At 42.3% G+C, this 22,703-nt stretch overlaps 1 protein-coding gene across 1 annotated transcript in view; it reads left to right on the top strand.

Annotated features, from left to right (window-relative positions):
* ADCY2 (adenylate cyclase 2) overlaps positions 1–22,703 on the top strand; it is a 456,478-nt gene that overhangs the window by 385,910 nt on the left and 47,865 nt on the right. The window contains exons 17-19 of the mRNA XM_002745132.6: positions 3,684–3,803; positions 10,134–10,303; positions 21,891–21,975. Coding sequence (XP_002745178.3) covers positions 3,684–3,803; positions 10,134–10,303; positions 21,891–21,975 — 375 coding nt within the window. The remainder of the gene's footprint in view (positions 1–3,683; positions 3,804–10,133; positions 10,304–21,890; positions 21,976–22,703) is intronic.

Below are 22,703 nucleotides of genomic sequence, written 5' to 3'. Positions count from 1 at the left end.
AGTTGTTAACCCAGTAAGAAGAATCCAGGCATCAGACTTCCATTTCAGCAATAATGCCAGGTTTTGTGTTGGCGAAGGTTGGGGGCTGTGGGAGCACATATGCTTCAAGGCACTGGGAAGAACATTTCGTTTGCTCTCAGAAAACTCAAGTTTTTAAAGTCAGAGCCTCATTCATGTCTTTATGCAAAGCCCCTGTTACTTTTTTTTTTTGAGACAGAGTCTTGCTCTGTCATCCAGGCTGGAGTCCAGTGGCATGATCTTGGCTCACTGCAACCTCTGCCTCTTGGGTTAAAGCAATTCTCTGCCTTCAGCCTCCTGAGTAGCTGGGATTACAGGCACCAGCCACCATGCCTGGCTAATTTTTGTATTTTTGGTAGAGATGGGGTTTCACCATGTTGGTCATGTAAAATATAAATAACATAAAGTATATTACTTTTAAACATACAACTCAGTAACATTAAATACATTTGCAATGTGGTGCAGCCATCACCACACTCTATCTCCAGAGCATTTTTCATTTTCCCAAACAGCAACTCTGTCCCCACGAAACACTCACTCACCATCCTACCTCCCCCAGCCCCAGGTCACCATCGTGCTGCTTCCTGTTTCTATGAATTTGCCTATTCTAGGGACCTCACGTGAGTGAGTCTCACGGTATCTGCCCCTCTGTGTGTGCCTCCTTGCCCCTTGCATCGTGCCCTCGGGTACTCCTTCTTCTTCTGCAGACTCCTCAGTTCCTCTGCAGCAAGTGAGCCTCAGTTTGCCCTGCGTTTTTCCAGCTAGTGGCAAGCAGCCCTTATTAACTGCTTCTCTGTCATCACCTGCCATGACTCTATATTTCAAAGGGGAGAGATGCGTTAGGAGTAACGTGAGATGGTTTGAGGCTGCCCTGACCTGCCTCTGCTATTGACTGCGTGGATGGGCCGGCTCATCTGATGGCTCTATGTCAATTTCCAGTCATTGATATTTATTCTCAGCCTGCATTTTAATGATCCTCACAAGAGTCAGGGTCAACGGGAGCAGTGTGTTCAGAGGACTGGTTTTAAGTCTCATTACTCATTGATATTGAATGCCGGAACGTCCAAGTCAGTTTTATCTTCAGCGAAGTGTGCAATTTTACCGGGATACTTTATACATTTGATGTTTATCCACGTGATACCAGCACCTCAGTAAAAAGTGGAGAAAAACAAGTAGTTGTCCACGTTTGTTTTATACATAGTGTTTTTTCCATCTTAGTCTCCAGCTGGCTGTTGAGAATCATGTCTGAGCGGCCGAACGTGCTCCCATTTTATTCCTGACATTTTGAGAATGACGTCACTTGATTCCTTGCAACATTTTGCAATTTCTTCTGAGAAATTTCCAAGAAATGTATTCTAAGTAAAGCATATATAAATCTGTGAGCCACCCAGACAAGGAGTCAGCCATAGTTAACTAGTAGGCTGGTCAGGTAGACTGGACTACTAGTCTAATTTCAACCAAATGACAAACACAATGATGTCATCAGGCAGAAAACCATAGTACAAAATGCACCTGTTTACAATTTAATGTGGTTAGAAAAATATCATTCTGATATGTTTTTAATTGCCTGAGAAATGTAAAATTTGCAAGCAAACTAAAAATATGCAGTGTTCATTAGCATTTTATTCAGGATGCATTGCTCAGAATGATGACATCACTGTCCCAGTTATGACAAAGCATGTAGAAGATTAAATTAGGTTCAGAGAAGCACTTCCTAAATCATTATGATGCTAAAAATATTTTCAGTGGAGAAACCTGGGGCCGCTTTGCCTGGAAGGAAGGGGGGCAAGGGATTGATAACTGACGAGTATTTAACTGGCTCTAATTAGGGAATGACATGCGTTTGTCACTTGAAAATGCAAAGAAGTCAGAGGAAGGGAGGTTGATTCCAAATGGTAATCTGATTTTAGACAGAATGAAGAGACCTGAATTTACGGGTAGTTAATGGAAAGACAGCAGAAGTGGGGTAGGAGACATGGTGTATGGTGATTGGAGTTTTCCGTTCTTCAAGTTCAACCATCATATTTATTGCAAAACCCCCTTGCAAGTCACATTTTTTCACAAAGTAAACTACTCACTCATTGTATGTCAAGAATGTAATACTTGATTTTACCTGGGTTTTTGTCTATGTGGTGATATGATCAAGAAATTTTTAAAAATATTTTAAGATCCTTGGCACTTAAGACTAGTAATACACCAAGCTAAACAATCTCCTTTTATTTGCCACTTATTGATTTGTTAAAATATTTAAATCAATTGAATTTCTGGCCTATCAAATCTTAATCTAACTTTGTACTTTTTTGGAGCTTGCTGTTTGCCAAGCCATTACTTCATTATTTTTTTTTAATCCCTGATATAATTTCTTTCAAAATATCAGCACACTTGTAGTTCAGCCAGGGATGTGACAATTTTTACAAATTCTTTCATCATACATATAGAAATTACTCATTTCTTTGATTCTCAAATCAGCATTTTGCCTAATTTAATCAAATGATATAATGGGCAAAAATACTGTATCTAGTATTTCTATAGACCATGAGAAGAATGTTCCCAATAATAGATTAAACAAATGCCTTTTTATCTGTCCAAATAAAGTAGTTTAGGTATTTGACAAGAACTATGCAATCCAGAGAAAGAACTTGATAGAAATGAACAAAAGCAACCATAGAAACTATAAGGGAAGTTTTAGTTTTTAAACCTTGAATATGTGTGGTTAACCCTATGCAGAAATCAAACGTTGTTTAATAGATTTAGGAATGAAATTAATTCATTTCCGTAAAAGGAACTGGTTCAAGTCACGGTTCTCTGGTTTGTGTTTCCAGAACATGCCTCTGACCCTAAGCCACATGACCAAAAACTGTCTGGTCCTTGGGTATTTAGTCTGTGTGCAGCTTCTGTAGGACAGAGAATGAGAGAGAAAGGAAGAGAGAGAGAGAGAGAGAGAGAGAGAGAGAGAGATACACATTTCTCCTGCCTTGCTAATAGGTTGATGCTGTCCTTCTGATGCTTATATTATGTAAGACCATTACATAAGAGCTAATTATTTTCTCAGCATTACCTTTTGTTTCTTTCAAGTCCCCTTTCCAGCAGTCCTGAGAACATTCATCCTTTTAAATTTTTCACCCCTGATGATCTGAGTTGCCAACCACTCACAAATGATAGATATAAATGTAGAGGCTGGTGATTGCATTTTGCCCAGAAAATTAATTTTCATTCTAAAAATCAATAATTCATAGAACTATATTGACTCATGAAATGTTTGAGCTGAGATGGAAAAGATGCTGGAGGAAAAAAACATCCTGAAGACTCCAATCTGGTGGTGGAGGAGTGAATGTATGCATGGTGATATCGGCTTCAAAGGTGATATCGGTTTCGAATGTCGTTCTAACCATGCTCTCTGCCAAGGGCTTTGCGTACTTTTTATTGTTTGAGAGAGGTGCCTCCAATTTCTTTAATGTGAATTTAGAAGTTCTGGAATTCTTTATGGAATGTATAGAACAGTAAATTGCTTATTACTTATTGAATAGAAATTCCCAAATCCGCATGAACAATCCTGTTTACTGTGCATAAGGTACACAGAATTCATAAAGTTAGCAGCCACCTGCTAGTTATCTCCTCTAATTTGCACTATGAATTCATCTAAAAAAAAAACCTTCTCTTTGCAGTTTTTCCTGAGTGACTCTGAGGAAACAATCCCTCCAACTGCCAATACATCAAACACAAGTTTTTCAGCCTCAAATAATCAGGCAGCGATTCTGCGTGCACAAAATTTATTTTTCCTCCCGGTAAGAACATTGCAATTATGACTGCTTTGGTGACTCTCCTGTATGCTAGTAGTCTGTATAACATATATTCTTTAGTCTTAGATCTGTCCTAGAGTTTGCATTTCCTCTCTGATATCGATCCCTGAGTAGTCCTGAATTTACAAATGCCAGCCTCTGCTACAAGTCCAGGCCCTTGGGGACTGGCGAAACTCACATTTGCAAACTTACAATGTTATTTTCATGCTTTCACCAGTAATGATTGCCGTATTCTCTTAACCACTACAACATTTCTAGCATATATCCTACCATATGGCATTCAATTATACATCACTATGTTTCTGGGTTTTTTACTTAGAGACGTTGCTAATTGTTCCCGTGAATTAATATTATCCCCTTGAAGCTGTGATAAAACTGCCCACACCTCATTTTCCTTCCTTTTCTTAGGCAACATACGCCACCCAGTGATTCTATTCCTCAGTAATTCTTGCTAAAGGACTCATCTTCACCAGTGTCCCAAAGGACCTAGGTTGAAATTTCAAAACTTATTAACCCATTAATCCGTTAAGTGGAGAGGAAAGTCAGTTATTTACTCCTTAACAACTCTGTTCTTCCACAAATCGTTTGTGGGAAAAAAAAGTTTTTATGCTCTCCTTTTCACTTTCTGAATAATTACCTAAAAGTGGTGCAGAGTCTGCCCATTTAGTTTCTGGCCCAAATAACCAGTTTTGAGAAGGCTAAGTGAACTATTTTGGAGACTCAAATTGGTAAATTCAATATGTATGCTTTCAAAATACCGAAAATTTTAACTCCAGTAGCTATGGCAATAAAGCGGATTGATTTTCTAATTTCTCCTTCTCTGATTTGCTTCCTTGATATTTTGCTCCGGTCATTTTTCCCTTCCCATCATTTAATTTATTGGGAAGCTCACAGCTCTGTGCACAGAAAGAAGGGGCTTCTGAGGCCTTGACTGGGTCAAGGGCAAGATGACCATGTTCTAAAAGCAGTGTCCTCGTGGGGACATTGGGAAGAGGGGGTGGTGTAGGTTCATCCCTTACCCAGGAGATCCTGTCCTTCAAATTAGGTATTATCATCAACTCCAGTGAGGATTAGGCATTGACTTCTCTGTTTAATTATATGAAAAGTGAAAAGCTGGAGTCTTCCTGAGAGCTTATTGACTGTAATCTCACTGTGGGCCATTTGGAGCCCTCTGTTTTAGAGAAATATTTAAATTAACCATGTGGCCTGCCTCTTCCACCTTGAACCAATGGCGTTAGCATCCACATGATCCATAGGCTGGATGCTGGGGAGAGAGTGCACCGACCGAGCAGTCCCCTTTCACATCCACGTAGCACTTTACATTTAAAATTTTAATGTGAAGATGCATTTTGACAGGAAAAAATTGTATAGCTGGCAATATCCTTTTAAATCTCTCCTTCCACTAGTTTGAGATCACTTGGCATCATTAAAAGAATAAGGAAATCATTATGAATTTCATTTAGGTAAATCTGTATAATACCTTATTTGCAATCAAAGAAAATTATTTTTTTTTTTTTTTTTTTTTTTTTTTGAGACGGAGTTTCGCTCTTGTTACCCAGGCTGGAGTGCAATGGCGCGATCTCGGCTCACCGCAATCTCCGCCTCCTGGGTTCAGGCAATTCTCCTGCCTCAGCCTCCCAAGCAGCTGGGATTACAGGCACGCACCACCATGCCCAGCTAATTTTTTGTAGTTTTAGTAGAGACGGGGTTTCACCATGTTGACCAAGATGGTCTCGATCTGTTGACCTCGTGATCCACCCGCCTCGGCCTCCCAAAGTGCTGGGATTACAGGCTTGAGCCACCGCGCCCGGCCCAAAGAAAATTATTAAAAACATTTATTCAGCCTTAAAGGATTCTGAAAAAGCACAATCTACATGGCATGTAGTAAACGGACTGCTGTCTTTCTGATCATGGGGCCTTGAAGATGCTGGCCGGCATTGCCAAGGAAGTCCCAGGTCTGCCTGGGCTGGCTGTACAGAAATGCATTATGAACTCATGGGTTTAGCAGTCCCCAAGGAGCCTGGAGATATCCTGGCTTCCTCCCTCATGGATCCAGGGAACACTGGAAAAGCCATTTTGTGGGTGTGCACCAGGCAGGCATCGTTTCTCTCAAACCCCATGTCACGTGATGTCTGAAGTTGACCAGCAAGTTGAGAAGCATGCCCAGTTCACTGCTGGTGGTGATATAAAGTGATATAAATTTCAATCGTTATAAAAAAAAGTACAAGACAGACATACTTTTTACCCTGTAATACTAATTTTGGAAATTAATTTTAAAGGTGGAAAGGTTTACCAAAAATGTGTTTGCATGTGTTTATAAAACATCAACAACAAAAAAGAAAGTGAAAGAAAGAAAACAGCCTAAAAATTTGAAAAGGCATGGTGGTTATACTTAACAACCATATAAGTTATAACAAAATTTATTTTAACCACCATATAAGGTGTTGTAAAAAAAATGACATATAAATACATATTCATAATAAATTATTCATTGAAAAGAATTATTTAAAAAATTCTAAACAGTATAATCCTAACTTTCTAAAGTAATACTACCAATATTAAATAGCAGGAAATACATATACAAATAATGAATAGTGGCTAAAGTGGATATTGGGGATTATCAGAGATCCTTATTTTTATGTGGATTCTTTTGTATATTTCCCAATTTTTGACATTGGATGTATGATTTCTGCAGCAGGAAAACACAGTCCTTTTAAAATACCAAAATTAGCCATAAAGGATCTTTGCCACGTAAGCTGTTTATACCACAGCTGGCACTTGGTATGCATTATGTCATTTCATCCAAAGATGACCCTGGTGAAGCAGATCTTATTTGGACTCTCATTTTGCAGGTGAAGAAGCTGTAAGACCCAGAGACTTTAGTGTTAAGAAATTACCCACGGTAACAGTGGCTGTTACCTTACTGTAAAGTGCAAGTTGGTTTCAAAGATTATGTCGAACGGGTAAACATTACTAGCAATCGGATTACCAGTAAGTACAGTCCAATAGGAGTCAGTTCAATGTCCTTCCGCCAGAACCGCTGACCAGCCGGTGCCTTCCCTGGTCAGCTACACCGTGGAGGCAGGACAGGCTCCCAGCCTGGCCATCCTGTAGTGTTCTCTCCCGCACATCCTTCGGGGGCAATCTGCAGGTTCCCCACCTACCTTTTCATGCCTGATTACCTCTTGCACAGCCTCCAAGCATTCTAGAAAGCCATTTAATAGAAATAGACGAACAGTCTACTTCCCATGAACATATATATTTGAGTGGATGTTCCTGAAATGTGAAAAAAAATTAAAGCCTCAGAATAATTTTTGAAATGTGAAACCTTAGCATAGTTTATAAGTATTGACACATAGTTCAAAGGTTCAAACGGTGAGAACCTTTAAAATTTTACCCCGGGTCCCCACACACCAAAATAATCCACAAATACCCATTGATACATACACACACATGCTTCTAAGTGGTTCCTTATTCTACCTTCTGTTGGATTAGGCTGAACTGGTTGATAGCTTTCATTATAACAGTGGTTTTCAAGCATAATTTTAGAAACAGAGCTCTTTCAAAAACAAAAGCTGACCAAGAGCTTTATAGTCATAATAGCAAAATTTACAGAGCTTCTCATGGTCTCGGCTATTCTGAACTTGTGTTTCTTCATGAGAATTCTCCAAGGTGGGTATTACCATCACTTTACTTTGAATGACCTATGGAAAACACAGGATTGTTTCGTTAGGCTCAGCTGCTTTGGGGGATCCGATGGGACAGAATTACTGAATAAGAGCCTTACCCCCACCAGTTCCTGGGGCAATTTCCCGGGTTTTAAGGAGCAGTTTTATAATACTCAAGAGTGTTGATTAAAGTCCTACTAGGTTATAAATAAGGGCCTCTCAAACTCTTTGTGAAGGCCCTTTCTTCATTTTGCTTCATTTTGTTTTTGTAATTTCTAGTCTATAATAGACTAGTGCTTTTGAAAAATATAATGATGAATTACTAGAAACATGAACTAAAAAGACAGCTGTATGAAATGCAAGCTCATATTTTATTATATTCATCAGAAACGAGCTTACTCTGCCAAATTTCAGTCCACATTGTGTACCTGTTCTGCAGAACTCACTGCTCTACTTTGAGTCCTCTTTTTCTAAGCGACATAGAGCATTAGTGTACCTTGTATCAAAGTCCTCAGACCTGCCCTGAAGTAGGTACTCAGTAACTTATCTAAGGTGACATGGGCAGAACTCTCATAGAAATAAGGTGTCCTTTCACAGGGTATGCTACACCTCGCCTGCCTCTGAGATACTGCCCGTGCACCTGTTCACAGCTCTATTGATTCTGTCATTTTACTACATTCACCCCCATTGTCTCTTCTTTCCCTTTTTTTTGTTCTCTGTTGTGGGAGAGCATGAGAGACAGAAGAATGGAGGGCTGCCATCTGGCAGTTGCAGCTGAGACACAGTGCTTACAACACTCAGTATTCTTTAAACTGCTGCCACCTGAAATGAAGAGTGGCCTTCACATTCCCATGCAGAGGAAGACTTTCACCCGCTGAAGAGTGACTTAGTTGGTGTGTAATCCAGTGCGAGGTGTTGGTCTTCCTTTGAAGCCTCAATGCCAGGTCGAAGTCCTGACTGATGGAATGTCTACTCATCCTCCTTGGGTTCCTCCCCTCAAGCGTGCCTCTTACGAAGAGAAAGCCTGCCGTATGATCACTGCAAGCTCATATTTCCAACTTGTCTTTCTTCTGCAAGAACAGGACTGTTGAACTACTATCAGTCGCCTTCCACATAGCTTCATGTAGATGGCTTTAGCTGGGGAAATCACAGGAAGAGGCGGAATGACAAAAATAAGCAGTTCATACCTGGCTTACTCAGTATGGTGACATTATAATTGAGTAGTTTAAAAGCTAGGCTATCTTTTAGAGACAAGGTTTAAAACACATCAACAAGGGGCCAGGCTCAGTGGCTCATGCTTGTAATCCCAGCACTTTGGAAGGCCGAGGCTGGCGGATCATGAGGTCAGGAGTTTGAGACCAGCCTGACCAACACAGCATGGTAAAACCCCGTCTCTACTAAAAATACAAAATTTAGCCAGGCGTAGTGGTGGGTGCCTGTAATCTCAGCTACTCAGGAGGCTGAGGCAAGAGAATTGCTTGAACCCAGGAGGCAGAGGTTGCAGTGAGCCAAGATTGCGCCACTGCACTCCAGCCTGGGCGACAGACCAAGACTCAGTATAAAAAAGAAAATATATCAATAAGATATGGGTTTTACTAAAAGTCTTAATTTTTCTTTAGCGTTTTTTTCTGTTCTAGGAATGCTAAGACAGTAACACAACCCCTTGTTCACTGAAACCCCGTGATGTAGCACATAAAGCGTTTTGAGGCTGGCACCTGTTTCACTGCAGGGAGCACCTCCTGGCGTGCAGGACTCTGGCTCTGTACATTACTCTTTTATCTCTGTTGTTTTCAATGACCGACAAGGATAATATGATTACCCTCATTTTACAGTGTTATGCAGACACTGTGATATAAGCAAGTTAGGTCACTGGCTGCAAGTAAGTGAGCTAATGTGTGAGTAAAGAGTTGAATTCAGAGCTCTCCAAAGCCTACCTGAACCTACCTGCAGTGGTAAATGGTGAAGAAATGGCTCACCTGGGGGAGGCTGCCGGCAGCTGGCTCTGGCCTCAGATGGGAGGTGCTAGTTCTGGCTCCCACTTGGTTCTTCCACTTTCTTCTGGTGCCTGTCCCACTCCCAGGGGATTCATGACTCACCCTGGTTAGGCTTTTAACTTAAATCCTTCTGTTTTAAATAGGCCCGCTGACACGAACTTTCTCTTCTAATAAAATGACTGGGCTTCCTTATGCTTTTAACAGAGTTATCCGGAATGATTTATATTCTCTTAATGAGTGAAAGGGCTGAAAGGCCAAAAGACATTCTATTCACTTCAACTTATATTTAAGGAATGTATAGGAGGCCACACCATTTTCATTTTCAAGAAATAAATGCCATTGGCTTATAATCATGTGCCTTCCATATAATTTTTTTTTTACAATTTTAGTTCTAAAAAGTATCTGGCAATATACATGCTTATTTTTATTTATCATGCAAGATCGAGTCAGAAATCTGTGGATGATACTCTTTTTTCCGAATTTAACAGATCCAGGCATTTACCACTGGCTCAAAGATAAGAAACAGGGCTCTGTTTTCACAGCCAGCTTATGTGTTGACCACAGGAGCTTGACGGTGGCCCCGACGGTACTTGTGGTTGAGCGTTTCTCAGGAGAGATCCTAAGCATCTGTCTGTTGTCTTTTCCTGTCTCAGTACTTTATATACAGCTGCATTCTGGGACTGATATCCTGTTCCGTGTTCCTGCGGGTGAACTACGAGCTGAAGATGCTGATCATGATGGTGGCCTTGGTGGGCTACAACAGCATCCTGCTCCACACCCACGCCCACGTCCTGGGTGACTACAGCCAGGTCTTGTTTGAGAGGTGAGCCTCTACCTTGTCTTACGTTAGTTCTTTCTCGGCATGTGGAACGAGTGAGTGTCTGTTGCGACTTCGTTGTCATTGATAAATCATTCTGATAGAAGTTCTTTGAAGTGATGCCTCAGAAAGAGATGTATTTTTGTTACAGATGATATCTGATTATGTATTCTCAAATATACATAGAAGATGTGAAGCGATTCAGAAAGAAGAACTGTGTTATAACCTGAACTGTGTTGATAAAAGTAATCTAAGATTGTCCAGCTCAGAACTGTTGACATTTTGTACTAAATAATTCTGTGTTGGGGGGGCGCTGTCCTGTGCATGGTGCATGGTAGGTAGGGTGTTTTGTGTTTAGGGACATCCTTGGCCTCTACCCACTGAATGCCAGTCACAATCCCCTCTGTCCCAAGTCATGACAACCAAAAATGTCCCTAGAAATTGCCAGATGTCCTCAGGAAGACAAAATGGCCCTTGGTTCAAAGCAAAATATTGAAAAAATAAGTAGCCATATTCACAAGTTATAGTGTTACATTTCTCACTAGAGATTTTCTAAAATACTGTTGTGCGGAAGGAGAACTACCAGCCCTGAACATTTTTTGTCCTATGAAGAACTTGACTTCCAAGAAAACATATGATTGCTCTAAGTCTTTTAACTGAAAGCCTAGATGGAGCAAGAATGGCTCTACCACGGGCACTCACTCTGGTTTATAATGAATTTCCTCTTATCTAATTACTTCTCTAGGCCTCTAATGGGCATTTGTTTGGAAAAAATTGTTGTAATCATTATGATACTCTCCACATCACATCTCAAAAGCAAAACAACATTTTATAACAACTGTTAGGTTTATTTCTGAACCCACCAGAAATAACCAGATGTCACAGTATTTTCAAGGAGCTTTGCACTGTCCGCCATCTTATTTCTAGATTTGTTTTAAAATAATATAAATGCCTTAAAAATTTGCATAGATTTATTACTCCAAAAAGTTGTTTTATATTGACAGGACATGGCCACCTATTTCTCCACTGGAGAATGGGGTTAGGAAGGGCAGTCATCACACTGTGTCGCCATTTCTGACCAATAAGAACCTTTGCAAAAATACAAGTGCAGCCTGTTTTTTTCACCTAATCTAATTTTCATCATCCTCCACACAATGAAACTCTACTAATCTGTAACCAGGCTTAAGGCAGTGGAGTTGCAAAAATGCATAATTATATTTATGATTCCTTAGCCAAGATAAGAATGGAAGTTAATTTTCCAATAAATTCCCAAAATTGCCATCTAAACATGCTTTACTGTTGCTCTGCTGTATCCAGAAAACCTGTGTTGTATTCCTAAATAAATGTAGCACTATTGATTTTCATGCACAGCTGATGACCCTACTAAATTTCCCTTTATTACATTTAAAGCGCCTGAATATGTTACATATCCGAAGCAAAAGACGAAATCAGATTAGCAGGTATCTGATGTGGAGAGAATTGCTTCTGGGGACCTCAGTGAGACACCTTAGGGGACGTGCTCTCTCAGTAGAACCCCAGCAGCAGGAGAGTACTTATCAGGCTGAAGAAAAGGAGTTTTGCTTTTAGATCACTTGCATTCTATTAAAGCTCTTTTGTGTCTGCTCTCTTGGTTTGTCTTTGTCATGACCTTGAAGCTAGGGAGACCCACTTGAGAAGCCTCACGACTTGCCTTCGCTTCCATCATTAAAGCCAGCATCCTCTTCAGGGGCACACGCCTCTGTCCCACTTCCTAATTTTTAAAAAATATTTGTGAATATATACTAGGTATACCTAGTTACAGAGTACATGAGATGTTTTCATACAGGCTTGCAATGTGAAATAATCAAAGCATGAAGAATAAAGTATCCATCTCCTCAAGCATTTATCCTTTGTGTTACAAATAATCCAATTACACTTTCTATTTATTTATTTGAGGCAGAATCTTGCTCTGTCACTTAGGCTGGAGTGCAGTGGCACAGTCTCGGCTCACTGCAACCTCTGCCTCGTGGGTTCAAGATATTATCCTGCCTCAGCCTCCCTAGTAGCTGGGATTACAGGCACCCACCATCATGCCTGGCTGCATTTTTTGCCTTCAGGAAGGCAAAATTGTCCTCAGTTCAAAGCAAAATATTGAAAAACTAAGTAGATTTGTAAAAAAAAAAAAAATGTATTTTTAGTAGAGATGGGGTTTTGTCACGTTGGCCAGGCTGGTCTCAAACTCCTGGCCTCAAGTGATCCACCCACCTCTGCTTCCCAAAGTGCCAGGATTACAGACATGAGTCTCAGTACCGGGCTTCTTAGTTCTGTTTGTTTGTTGTTTGTTTGTTTGTTTCTTTTAGAGACAGAGCATGCTCCCTTGCCCAGGCTGGAGTGCAGTGGTGCGATCTTGGCTAACTGGAACCACTGCCTCCCAGGTTCAAGCGATTTTCCTGCCTCAGCCTCCCGAGTAGCTGGGATTACAGGCACCTGCCACCACGCCTGGCTAATTTTTGTATTTTTAGTAGCGACGTGGTTTCACCATGTTGGCCAGGCTGGTCTCAAATCCCTGACCCTCAGGTGGTCAGCCTGCCTCAGCCTTTCAAAGTGCTATGATTACAGGTATGAGCCACCATGCCCAGCCTTAATTATTTTTAAATGTACAATTAAGTTATTATCAACCAGAGTCACCTGTTGTGCTATCAAATAATATGTTTTACTCATTATTTTTTCCCACTTCCTAATTTTGATCAGAAGTTCTGGCACTTCTTGAACTGAACCCTGAACTGACTGCACAGTATTCTCAGAAGCATCTTCTACGGAAAGATGAGTCTTACTGATGTAAAGTAATAGCAAAAAAGCATAATGCTCAAAAATCAATGAATCTTCTATGAAGTCCACTTAAAACTACCACATGGGAGACTCTTAAGAGTGGGGTTTAGAAGCCTCCCGATTTCTTCAGCCTCATTGCCTGTTTTTTTGTGTGTGTTCATTTGTTTTTGTTTTTTAGATGGAGTCTCGCTCTGTCACCCAGGCTGGAGTTCAGTGGTGTGATCTCGGCTCACTGTAAACTCTGCCTCCAGGGGTCAAGCAATTCTCCTATCTCAGCCTCCTGAGTAGCTGGGATTATAGGCATGTGCTACCATGCCCAGCTAATTTTTATATTTTTAGTAGACTCAGGATTTCACTGTGCTGGCCAGGCTGGTCTCAAACTCCTGACCTCATGATCCACCCACCATTCTTACTCCTGCTGTTCTTGCCTCGTTCTTACTCCTGCCTGTTTTACATAACCCTGTGATTCATGCCAGAGGTAAAAGCAATCAAGGTCAGTGTTTCCTTTGTTTTTTCTGAGATCCAAGAGCTTTTCCCCATACAATAATTGATATCAGTTTTCTCACCCTTTGCCTCATTTATTGATGCTGACACACACTTCCCAATTGAAAGTAAGATATTTTAGGGAAAAAAAAGCTGTGTAGCATGGTGCCTTGAGAGTGAACACCGCTTAATCGCAAAGCCAGAGGTGCCCCTGAAGGTTGGAGCTGGCTCACAGGACAGCCAGTCAGCACCTCCTTTTCTGACTGAGCCAGTCTGTGCCACTAAAGTCACAGCATTTGGTCCCATCCCTTTGGTGACCTATTTCTGGGCATCGCATTCTTGCCCTTTCTTATTCCTGGCCTTCTCTCTTCTGCCCCAGTCTTCTTTCTGGGACCCTTGCCTGGCTGTGGCAGGTTAATGTCCTTGCTGTCCACCCAGGCCCCTGGACCTGCTCCTCGTCAGCCGTGAGTCCTCTGATGAGACTATGATGGTTAATGTTAGGTGTCAGCTTGACTGGACTGAAGGCTGCCTAGATGGCTGGTAGAGTATTGTTCCTGGGTGTGTCTGTGAGCACGTTGCCAGAGGAGACTGACATTTGAATCAGTGGACTGGGAGAGGAAGACCCACCCTCAATGTGCTGGGCACCACCCAGTCGGCTGCCAGCACCAGTAGATCAAAGCAGGTGAGAGAAAGCCAGCTTGGCTGGCTTGCTGAATCTTCTGGTTTTCATCCTTCTCCTGTGCTAGATGCTTCCTACCCTTGGACATAGAACTCTAGGTTCTTTGGCCTTTGGATTCTGGGACCTGTACAGCAGCATCTTCAGCGTTCTCAGTGCAGAAGGCAACACTGTTGGTTTCCCTGGTTTTGAGACCTTTGGACTTGGACTGAGTTGCTCCCAGCATCTCTTTCCCTGCTTTGCAGATTGCCTGTCATGGGCCTTCGCCTTGTGATCCAGTGAGCCAACCCTCAGTAAAAAACTCCCTTCTATAAATACATATATCCTATTGGTTATTTCCCTCTGGAAAACTTCAACTAATACATAGACCTCCCTCAAGCTTCTGGCGCTCACCCCTCAGTGCACCTGAAGACCAAGCAGCTCTTCTGTTCTGTTTCAAACTGGAAAGGTGGAAGGTACTCATCCTGGATGAAGTGGACATCGCCTCTGTTGCCAGAGAGCCCCTTTTCTGTGATATACACATATGTACTGACTACTTTAACACACTCTCCCGAATCAAGCACAAGAGAAGACGTGAACCAAATACCATGGCTGTGACTGTGCCTGGCATCCAGTGCTCAACAAGCATCCGTTGAATGAATAAACAAAAGCAGGTTGTGCTCTTGAACAATGGGAAGAGCCTGATACCAGCCTCCTGAAATCTCTCACCTCACCTGCTTCCCTGAAGACAGAGCATAACTCCAGATCACGGGTGACATTGTCTGTTAGGATCCACATCAGGTTTTGTTTATATCTTATATTTCAAAGTAAAGTTCAGAGAGGGCACCTCTGTTGAAAGGCAGTGCTGGCCGTCTTCCCCTCTACTTTTTCCTCTGTGTGACTTCCTCATGACTCCTGTGGTGGAAACTTTTCAGAGCCAACATGACCTTGCTCATGGGCAAGCCAACAAGATGGTACAATGTACAAACTAGGGATTGACCAATAGAGCTGGCAGAGAGGAAAGGAGAGGTTTGCACCAGAAAAAGCTTCATATCAATGAATAAGAAAATGATATTAAAGACATTCTTATACATTCAAGAATGTGAAAAGTAGACTTTTTAGGAGGAAAAAAAGGTCACTCAGAGAGAATGTGCCATCGAAAATCCATTAGGATGGAGGCCAGGAGTGTCCCGGTATCTAACGTGACCTGCTGGGGTGTGATTCTGATAAACCACCTCCTGCTGAAGAGAGCTCAGGAGTTTCTCAGATGTTTCCTATTCTTTGGTGCTCACAACAGTCGTCCATAGTGTCTGTGAATTGGTCAATAATGGTTGCAGTTCCTATCCATGACACTGTGTCCCAAGAGCCTTAGCCAGAGCTGCTGAGATACCAACTGCTCTTCAAGGTGTTGGTGATGTTAATAACAGCTGATGTTGCTGGAAGCTGTTTTTGTCTTGAAGACACTTATCCTTCCTGTGACAAAGGCTTGCTACCGAGTCTGCAAGAGGCTGTCAGATTTTTCCTGAGTTTCTTTTCTTGCAGAACTGAAAAGTCTCAAGGGATGGGTATTATTTCACTTGGACCCAGCCATTATGTTAGCTCGCCTGAGGGCTAGAAATGTACCTTTAATTCTAGAGAGGCTTGAAGAGAGCAACTAACTAACAAGGATCCCTGACGACCAACTAGTTCTGTGCTGGAACTTTAGCCCAGTAAAATAAGTACTTTCAGAAAGTGCATAAATACGGTGTTTAAGCAGCAGTGATAGCCAGTGCTTAGCATTATCCAGAAGCTCTAGATTGCAGCTGGCTGAAAAGTCCACAAAACTTTACCTTCCAGCCTTAGCAACAGCTTCCTATCAGGAAGAGCACTGGAGATGCTCGGACTTGCACCTGTCACTGAGGTGCCTGAACTAGGCACCTTCCTTGTGGCATTTTTCTGCTTTCCCTGATTTTTCCGTGTCTCATGGAAATCCAAATGGCTGGAATTTGGGATATTGTGATGTATTTTGACAATGTATGAACTAGGGATTGACTGATGATGAACTGAAGGCAAGGCTTGAGGAAGAACAGGAAAACCCACCCCTCAAGGAAAGGTCAGAAAGAGCTGCCAGCTCACCCTGGGGCAGATGGTCTGTGGGTCTTCCCAAGCACCTCAAATTGTTTTCATGTCTTTTCTTTAAATGAAAACTATATTTCAAATTTTCATTCTAAGCACGTGATACAGTCAAGTTAATATTGAAAGGATTTTCTATTCCTTTCAGATTTAGCATCTCAGCTTCCCCCACTCTGCCTATTTGCTGTACCCTGTGCCATTTCAGAAAGCAAGCAGCACAGCACGTTTTTCGTGTCTGACACCCACGAGTGGGGCAGCAGAGGGGGAAGCAATCCCAGCCGCCTAACTTTAACAAAGCCAGGCATCCTAGGGCTATGCAGCGTCTAACAAGCTTTCCTCCCTTTTACAAAAAGCAACCCTTAGTGATTCTCTGTCTGACCTAAAACAGAAAATGTCCTGTGGTTTGGACTCGTCTGCCGGAGGATGCTCGATATTTAGGCTCTTTTGTTTTGTTCTGTTTGATTTTAGAATGGGGGAAGGGACTCACAGGGCCTGTGGCGTAGATTGCATAGAATGTGCCACGCTGCCAATCATCAGTTCTTCCATGTGATGCTAAAGCCACGCCCAGCCCAACCACTTCAGATCGTGCTGATGCAGCAGTGGCTTCTGACTTAAAAATCACTCTTCTCCACAAAAGGAAACAACAACTACGTTAATCAGGACACATGATTGTCTCCAGAGCAAAGGGCCCCAGTCCCATTGCAACCCCCACCCACGCATGCTTTTCCCATCTCTTCTGACCTGCCCCTGGCTCCGGAGCCTTCTTTACTTTGTGGCTCTGCTGCAGCACTGGAATGTTTGGCTTCGCATTTATGAACACCACTCTGAAAAAGCGGGAGCCTTTGAGCCATCTGTCCCTGGATGATAATTGGGCCATCTTCACTGCAAATTCACACGGGATTCTTGCGTATCTGTGTCCAGCCAGGGGAGGAAAGAATGCCCAGAAACCACTTAGGGAAGATGAGCCCTTTCCAAGCCAACACAATCATTCATCCGCTCATTTATTCATTTTCATGACACACTTGCATGGAATGCTCTTGATCCAAAGTATGGGAACCCTGGCTGAGCCGTTGACCTCACGCTTCACCAGCCAGAAGGAAGGTACTGCCTCGGGGACTCATGTTTGGAAGAGCCCAAAGAAGTAACCACAGGATCTTCACACGCTTCCGACTGACACAGCGGGAGAGGGCACCATGAAAGCAGACCCAGTGTGTCTTAGCGTTTCCCTGCTGCTTCTCAAGCCAGAGCTGATGAAGATTTTCTGACAAGGAATGGGAGGACTTGTTTTGTCTTGCACATCTTAACCTCAGATTCGTTTTCTGGGGTGTTTTGTCTTGTTTTACGCAGGACAATGCTGCCTTCTGGCCCTGCGATCGAGGTCCCAATCCCTTGCTGAGTGAGGTTCCATGAGCATACTCATCTTTGTGGCATTAACAAGTTGGACGAGAGATTTGCTTTCTGTGTTGTTTGACATTGACGATTCCTGAGGATTAGGGGATGTCTTATGGACAAAGCCAGGCACTTCCTAACTTAATGGTATAACCAGAGGCAGGAGAGAAAGAGAAAAGATTAGCTGAAGACCAGGAGGCTGTTGTGTGGGTAAAGGGACGGAAATCAGTGTCTCCCTGTTAGCCTTGTCTTTACGAGTCATGGCCCTCAGCGATCAGTGAACCGATTTTTTAATTTATCCAAGTTAGTGGCCTGAGAAGACATGATTTTACCTGAGCCAGCCACTGTTAACAATGCAACAGAAATTAGGGTCCCCCTTCAGGTACTTTTCTTCTTGAAAATATTCACCCACAGAAATGTAAAGTTTTTGCAGGTAAGATAATGTTTGTGTCTACGCACCTGGACTGCTTTCCCTCCCGAGAATCATGAAAACGTCCTTTTTTTTACTCCATCTGAAGTGTTTGCCTTCAAGTTAGAGGCTGGTTCACTAAGCAATTCCTCTGTCTCCATCACTCAGTATGTTGAAGTGTGCTGTTCTTTTGGACTCTGAAACTTGATGAGCAAAATGATTGTTCCATTAACAACAACCTCAGGTGGGGGGGCCAACTGCAGATGCCTGTGCGGCTGAGGCATGTGGGCATCTGGGTCCCCAGTGTCTGGTTTTTAGATTTGAAAGGAAGTGTGTTCCGTCACATTTTGGTTACCATTGTCGTCATATGGGAAATCACAGAGTTAGAAACTTTTCTCAGTTCTATTAGCTGTATCTTCCCCACTTCATAATTCAATGACGGCACAACCCTAACACATGAGAGTCCAAAGTAGATTTCATCCTTAAAACATGAAGGAGATAGAAAGAAAGAGAAGGAAAGAGAGAGGTGAGAAAAAGAGAGAGAGAGAGAGAGAGAGAGAGAGAGCGCACTCATACACAACTAGCTGTGCAGCTCGTATTTCTCTAAACAGCTGACCTGATTGGTGGGCTGAATTGTGTCCCCCAAAAGAAGATATAAAGCTTCAGCCCCTAGTTTCTCCAAATGTGGCCCTATTTGGAAATAGAACCATTGCATATGGAATTAGTTAAGATGAGGTCACGCTGAAGTAGGGTGACTCCTAATCCATATAAGTGATGTCCTCCTAAGAAGATAACCAGGTGAAGAGACAGACACACAGCAAAGCCACGTGATGACACGTGATGTTAAAGGCAGGGATTGGAGTTACATGGTGGAGAGCTAAGAATGGCCGAAGATTGCTGGCAAACCACCTGAAGTGAGATCAAGGCAAGGAAGGATTCCCTGCAGGTTCCAGAAGGACCTGGCCCTGAGAGCATCCTACTCTCAGACTTCTAACCTCCAGAACTGTGAGAGGTTATTTTAAGTTATTTGTTATTTTAAGTCACCTCATTTGTGCTACCTCATTACAGCAACTCTAGGAGATGAATCCAGAGATCAACACAATTGACTACTGTGCTGGAAAGATGTCCTGGGATTTTTCTGTTCCTCTTCCTGTCTCCCAGCATGCTACCTGCCCCTCCTTCTCCCAACCTCTCCCACAAACACACACAGAGTGAGGTGATCTAGGAACGGATCTGAGGTGGAGACATCAGTCACTGACACTAGAGGGACCCTAACAGCATCCATCCACAAGTGGCCCATACAAGAAGAAGGCCTTCCGCAGGGGTTGGCAGTTCTCTTTCACTAACTAAATGCAGGAAGTCCTGAGAAGTCCAAGTGAAATCTGGAGAAGCCAGATGGAGTCCCTAGTAGTTTTCAGAGAGCTCCAGAAGAGAAAATTCAGCCGGGTACTGGTGTACCATTTGGCTCTGTGGGCTGCTGGTGCCTCGTGATTCCTGAGATCCATCTAGGTCTGCACTTTTAAATCTACTCCCTGGTGCTACAGGGAGAGCCTCTGCTGGTCTTCCTTCCTCCAAGCTCTCCCTCCACCCATTGCTATTCCTACAGAAGACTCAAGATCTGGGAGACGGGTAGAGCAGGGTATTTCTACCCCATAAACCAAGATTCAAATGCATTAATGTGAGTACTCCCCAGACAGGATTTCTTCCAATAGGTTGCTTGTGTGAATTTTCAGTATGATTAACTGAAAACCCAGCCAGGTCTTGAACTGCTTAACAGAGTCCTACCAACATCACTGTGTCAGTGAGAGGGCCCTGAGCTGTCTCTCTATGTTTCAGGCATCTAGTCCTTTAGCTAGAAATGCAAAGGGGACTTGTGTTCCGATTTGTTGTGCTGATGAAACTATTATAAATTCTGACCTGATATTTACTCTTAGTTTAGGAATTACAGTGATGGTGGGTGGAAGAAGGGGATGTCAGAGATGCTTTCTCTAGCCCCTTGGAATTGTAAAGTAATGTGATATTCACAAAGCAATATGAAAATTAAAAACTCAGCCTATAACAGCTTCTGAGGACGTTAGCTGTGTGGTACTGTTTTTATTAACTATTCAATATAGCATCAGCATGGTCAACATAGGGTAAAAGAGTTTAAAATTCATGAAAATCAGAGTCAGAATTGGTTTCAAACAACTTCACCTGTCGGTCACTTCAGCTGTGCTGTTGGACACTGCAGTCACAGGCTCAGAAAAGAGCAACTTCATTTTATAAAATCAATGCCAGTGAAACAGGAAGGCGGCACTGCTCCCCTGGCTTCATTCTCAGAGAGAAACGGTGACCTCTTTAAGTTTCATGAGCTCAGATTCTTCCAGATGCCATGGGCTTGATGGAGAGGAAAGAGCTCTTGATGCCAGCACAACCTGACTGGAGGGCTCTCTGTGGCTCTAAGCCCGTAGCCGCTGGGACCAGGCGATCATGTTGCCTCATTCCTGCAGGAATCCACCTTTTCATTGCACTTGAGTCTTTCATTCTGTTAATAATATTCTCCAGTCTGTGTTTCCTTATCTTTTTCTCTAGTTTCTTAGCCCTGCCCCACTCCTCTTCCTTATCATTCTGTAATAATGTTAAAAATCACAAGAACCATTTGGAAAGAGTTTCCCATCTGTCAGGCTCCGTGCCAGGTATATAGATATGAAATGGAGGGGTTAAAACAGCCTGCAAGGCGTTGGTGCCCACCTTTCACTGATGAAGGAAGTGAGGTTTGAAGGGGTTTATGCCACGTCCCGTAGCTGAGGATTCAAACCCAGGCTCTTTTGCTTGAAAGCCCACCTGGGCTTTTTAGTATTACACCGAAGCCTCTTGTTATCTCATTTGTCCTTGAATCCACAGAGAAACTGGAAAAATCAAAAAGCAAGGACAGCACACAAGCAGAAAGTGACGACCTGCTGTTTGTAGTTGATCAGATACCATCTATGCTGCTTGTGTGACATGGTGTCCATGCATAATCCAATTTATCTTTCAGGTCTTAGTTACAGTCCTATGTGGGAACAGTTCGTGTGTCAGCATCTGTAGGATGTGTGGGTGCTCACTGCGTGGAACACGGTATCAAGGTCTGGGGGATCCCACTCCGTGCAGTGACATCTTGTCAGGGATAAATGACTGATGTCATTTATGGTAACCTTGAACCTGAGGTCACTCAATCAGTGTATCCAGGATTTACATCTTTGTTATAACTTCGTGTTACAAAATCATATGAAAGAGTGAATGAGATTGGATGACTGCTTGAAAGTTATATGAAACTGTAATTCAGAGGGGAGAGCAGCGTGCAGAAATTAAGTTCCCTACTTCATGTTTATACCTGTGTGACTATTCATTTCAACCATACTGTCTCTTTGTGAGACTAATCATGAAAACACTGAAGAAACTATATACGCAGTTACCCATATTGATCCCAGAACTACAAATGAAATGTTAATATTCCTTTAGTTTTTCTTTTAATATTGGTATAGCTTGATATAAAGTGTGAAGTCTGTATTATTATACTGTGCTCTCAAAATAGGGATTGTTATTTTGTTTTAATGCAAGCTGGGTTTGGAAGGAGATTTGAAACCTGTGCGTTTGGCTGGTGTATGCTGTAGACAGGCACTAGAGAATCTGACATTTGTTCATGCTCAGATTCTAAGTCCTGTGCGCCTGTTGCTGTGTTGCATTGTTATCTGTCTGTCTGTCTGTTTTTTTAATAGACCAGGCATTTGGAAAGACCTAAAGACCATGGGCTCTGTGTCTCTCTCTATATTCTTCATCACTCTGCTTGTTCTGGGTAGACAGGTAAGAAGTCTGTTTATATATATATATATGTATGTATACCTTTTCTAAAGTGCTGCATTAATCATGCTTCGCCGTGCATTTTAGTTAACTCTCTTGGAAACAAATGCCTAAGAATCAGATTTGTCTTGTCACTGAAGACAAAATTAGTTAGCACAAGGTGTGGGTGCTCGGATATAGACAAAAGGAAAAATATCTTTCTTTTTTTCCACAAAAGGCAAATTTTATAGGCCAAGATGTTCATCAGTTAATTTCCTGTTAAATTTCAAAAAATTTTTATAGGCTTTGTAAACTTACAAAACTGTTCCTTCAATAACTGACACTATTTGAAAAAAAAATCTCCCCTTGACTGGGGCTTTCATTTGCATTTCAGAATATACAGCACAGTCCTTTGAACTGGATCTGAATTCCTTTGCTGTCATTTGCAATCATTCCTAGAAATATGATCCCCTGCTCAAAGTTTTATTTTTGCGATGTGAATGAAACTGTTCTTCCTTCTTTGCTGCCTCCAACCTTCTGGTCTCCTAGTCGAGGCTGTGGGGGCTGGATTTTTAAGGACAATTCTTCTTCCTCTGCCTTCAGCAAAGATAATTGCCCAAAGAATACAAGACTCATCTGAAGCCAAGCACCTCTGCCTCATCCCAAGGCTGTTTAAAGTTCTGCAAAGGGTGATAGGAAACAAACAAAAAGCAGTAATTTATGTATTTGGAAAGAACTCATGAAGAAGCGAT

Source organism: Callithrix jacchus, chromosome 2 (genome assembly GCF_049354715.1).
Source record: "Callithrix jacchus isolate 240 chromosome 2, calJac240_pri, whole genome shotgun sequence".
NCBI lineage: Eukaryota > Metazoa > Chordata > Mammalia > Primates > Cebidae > Callithrix > Callithrix jacchus.
Note: the sequence above shows the minus strand (reverse complement) of the source record. Positions and strands in the feature narration are given on the sequence as shown.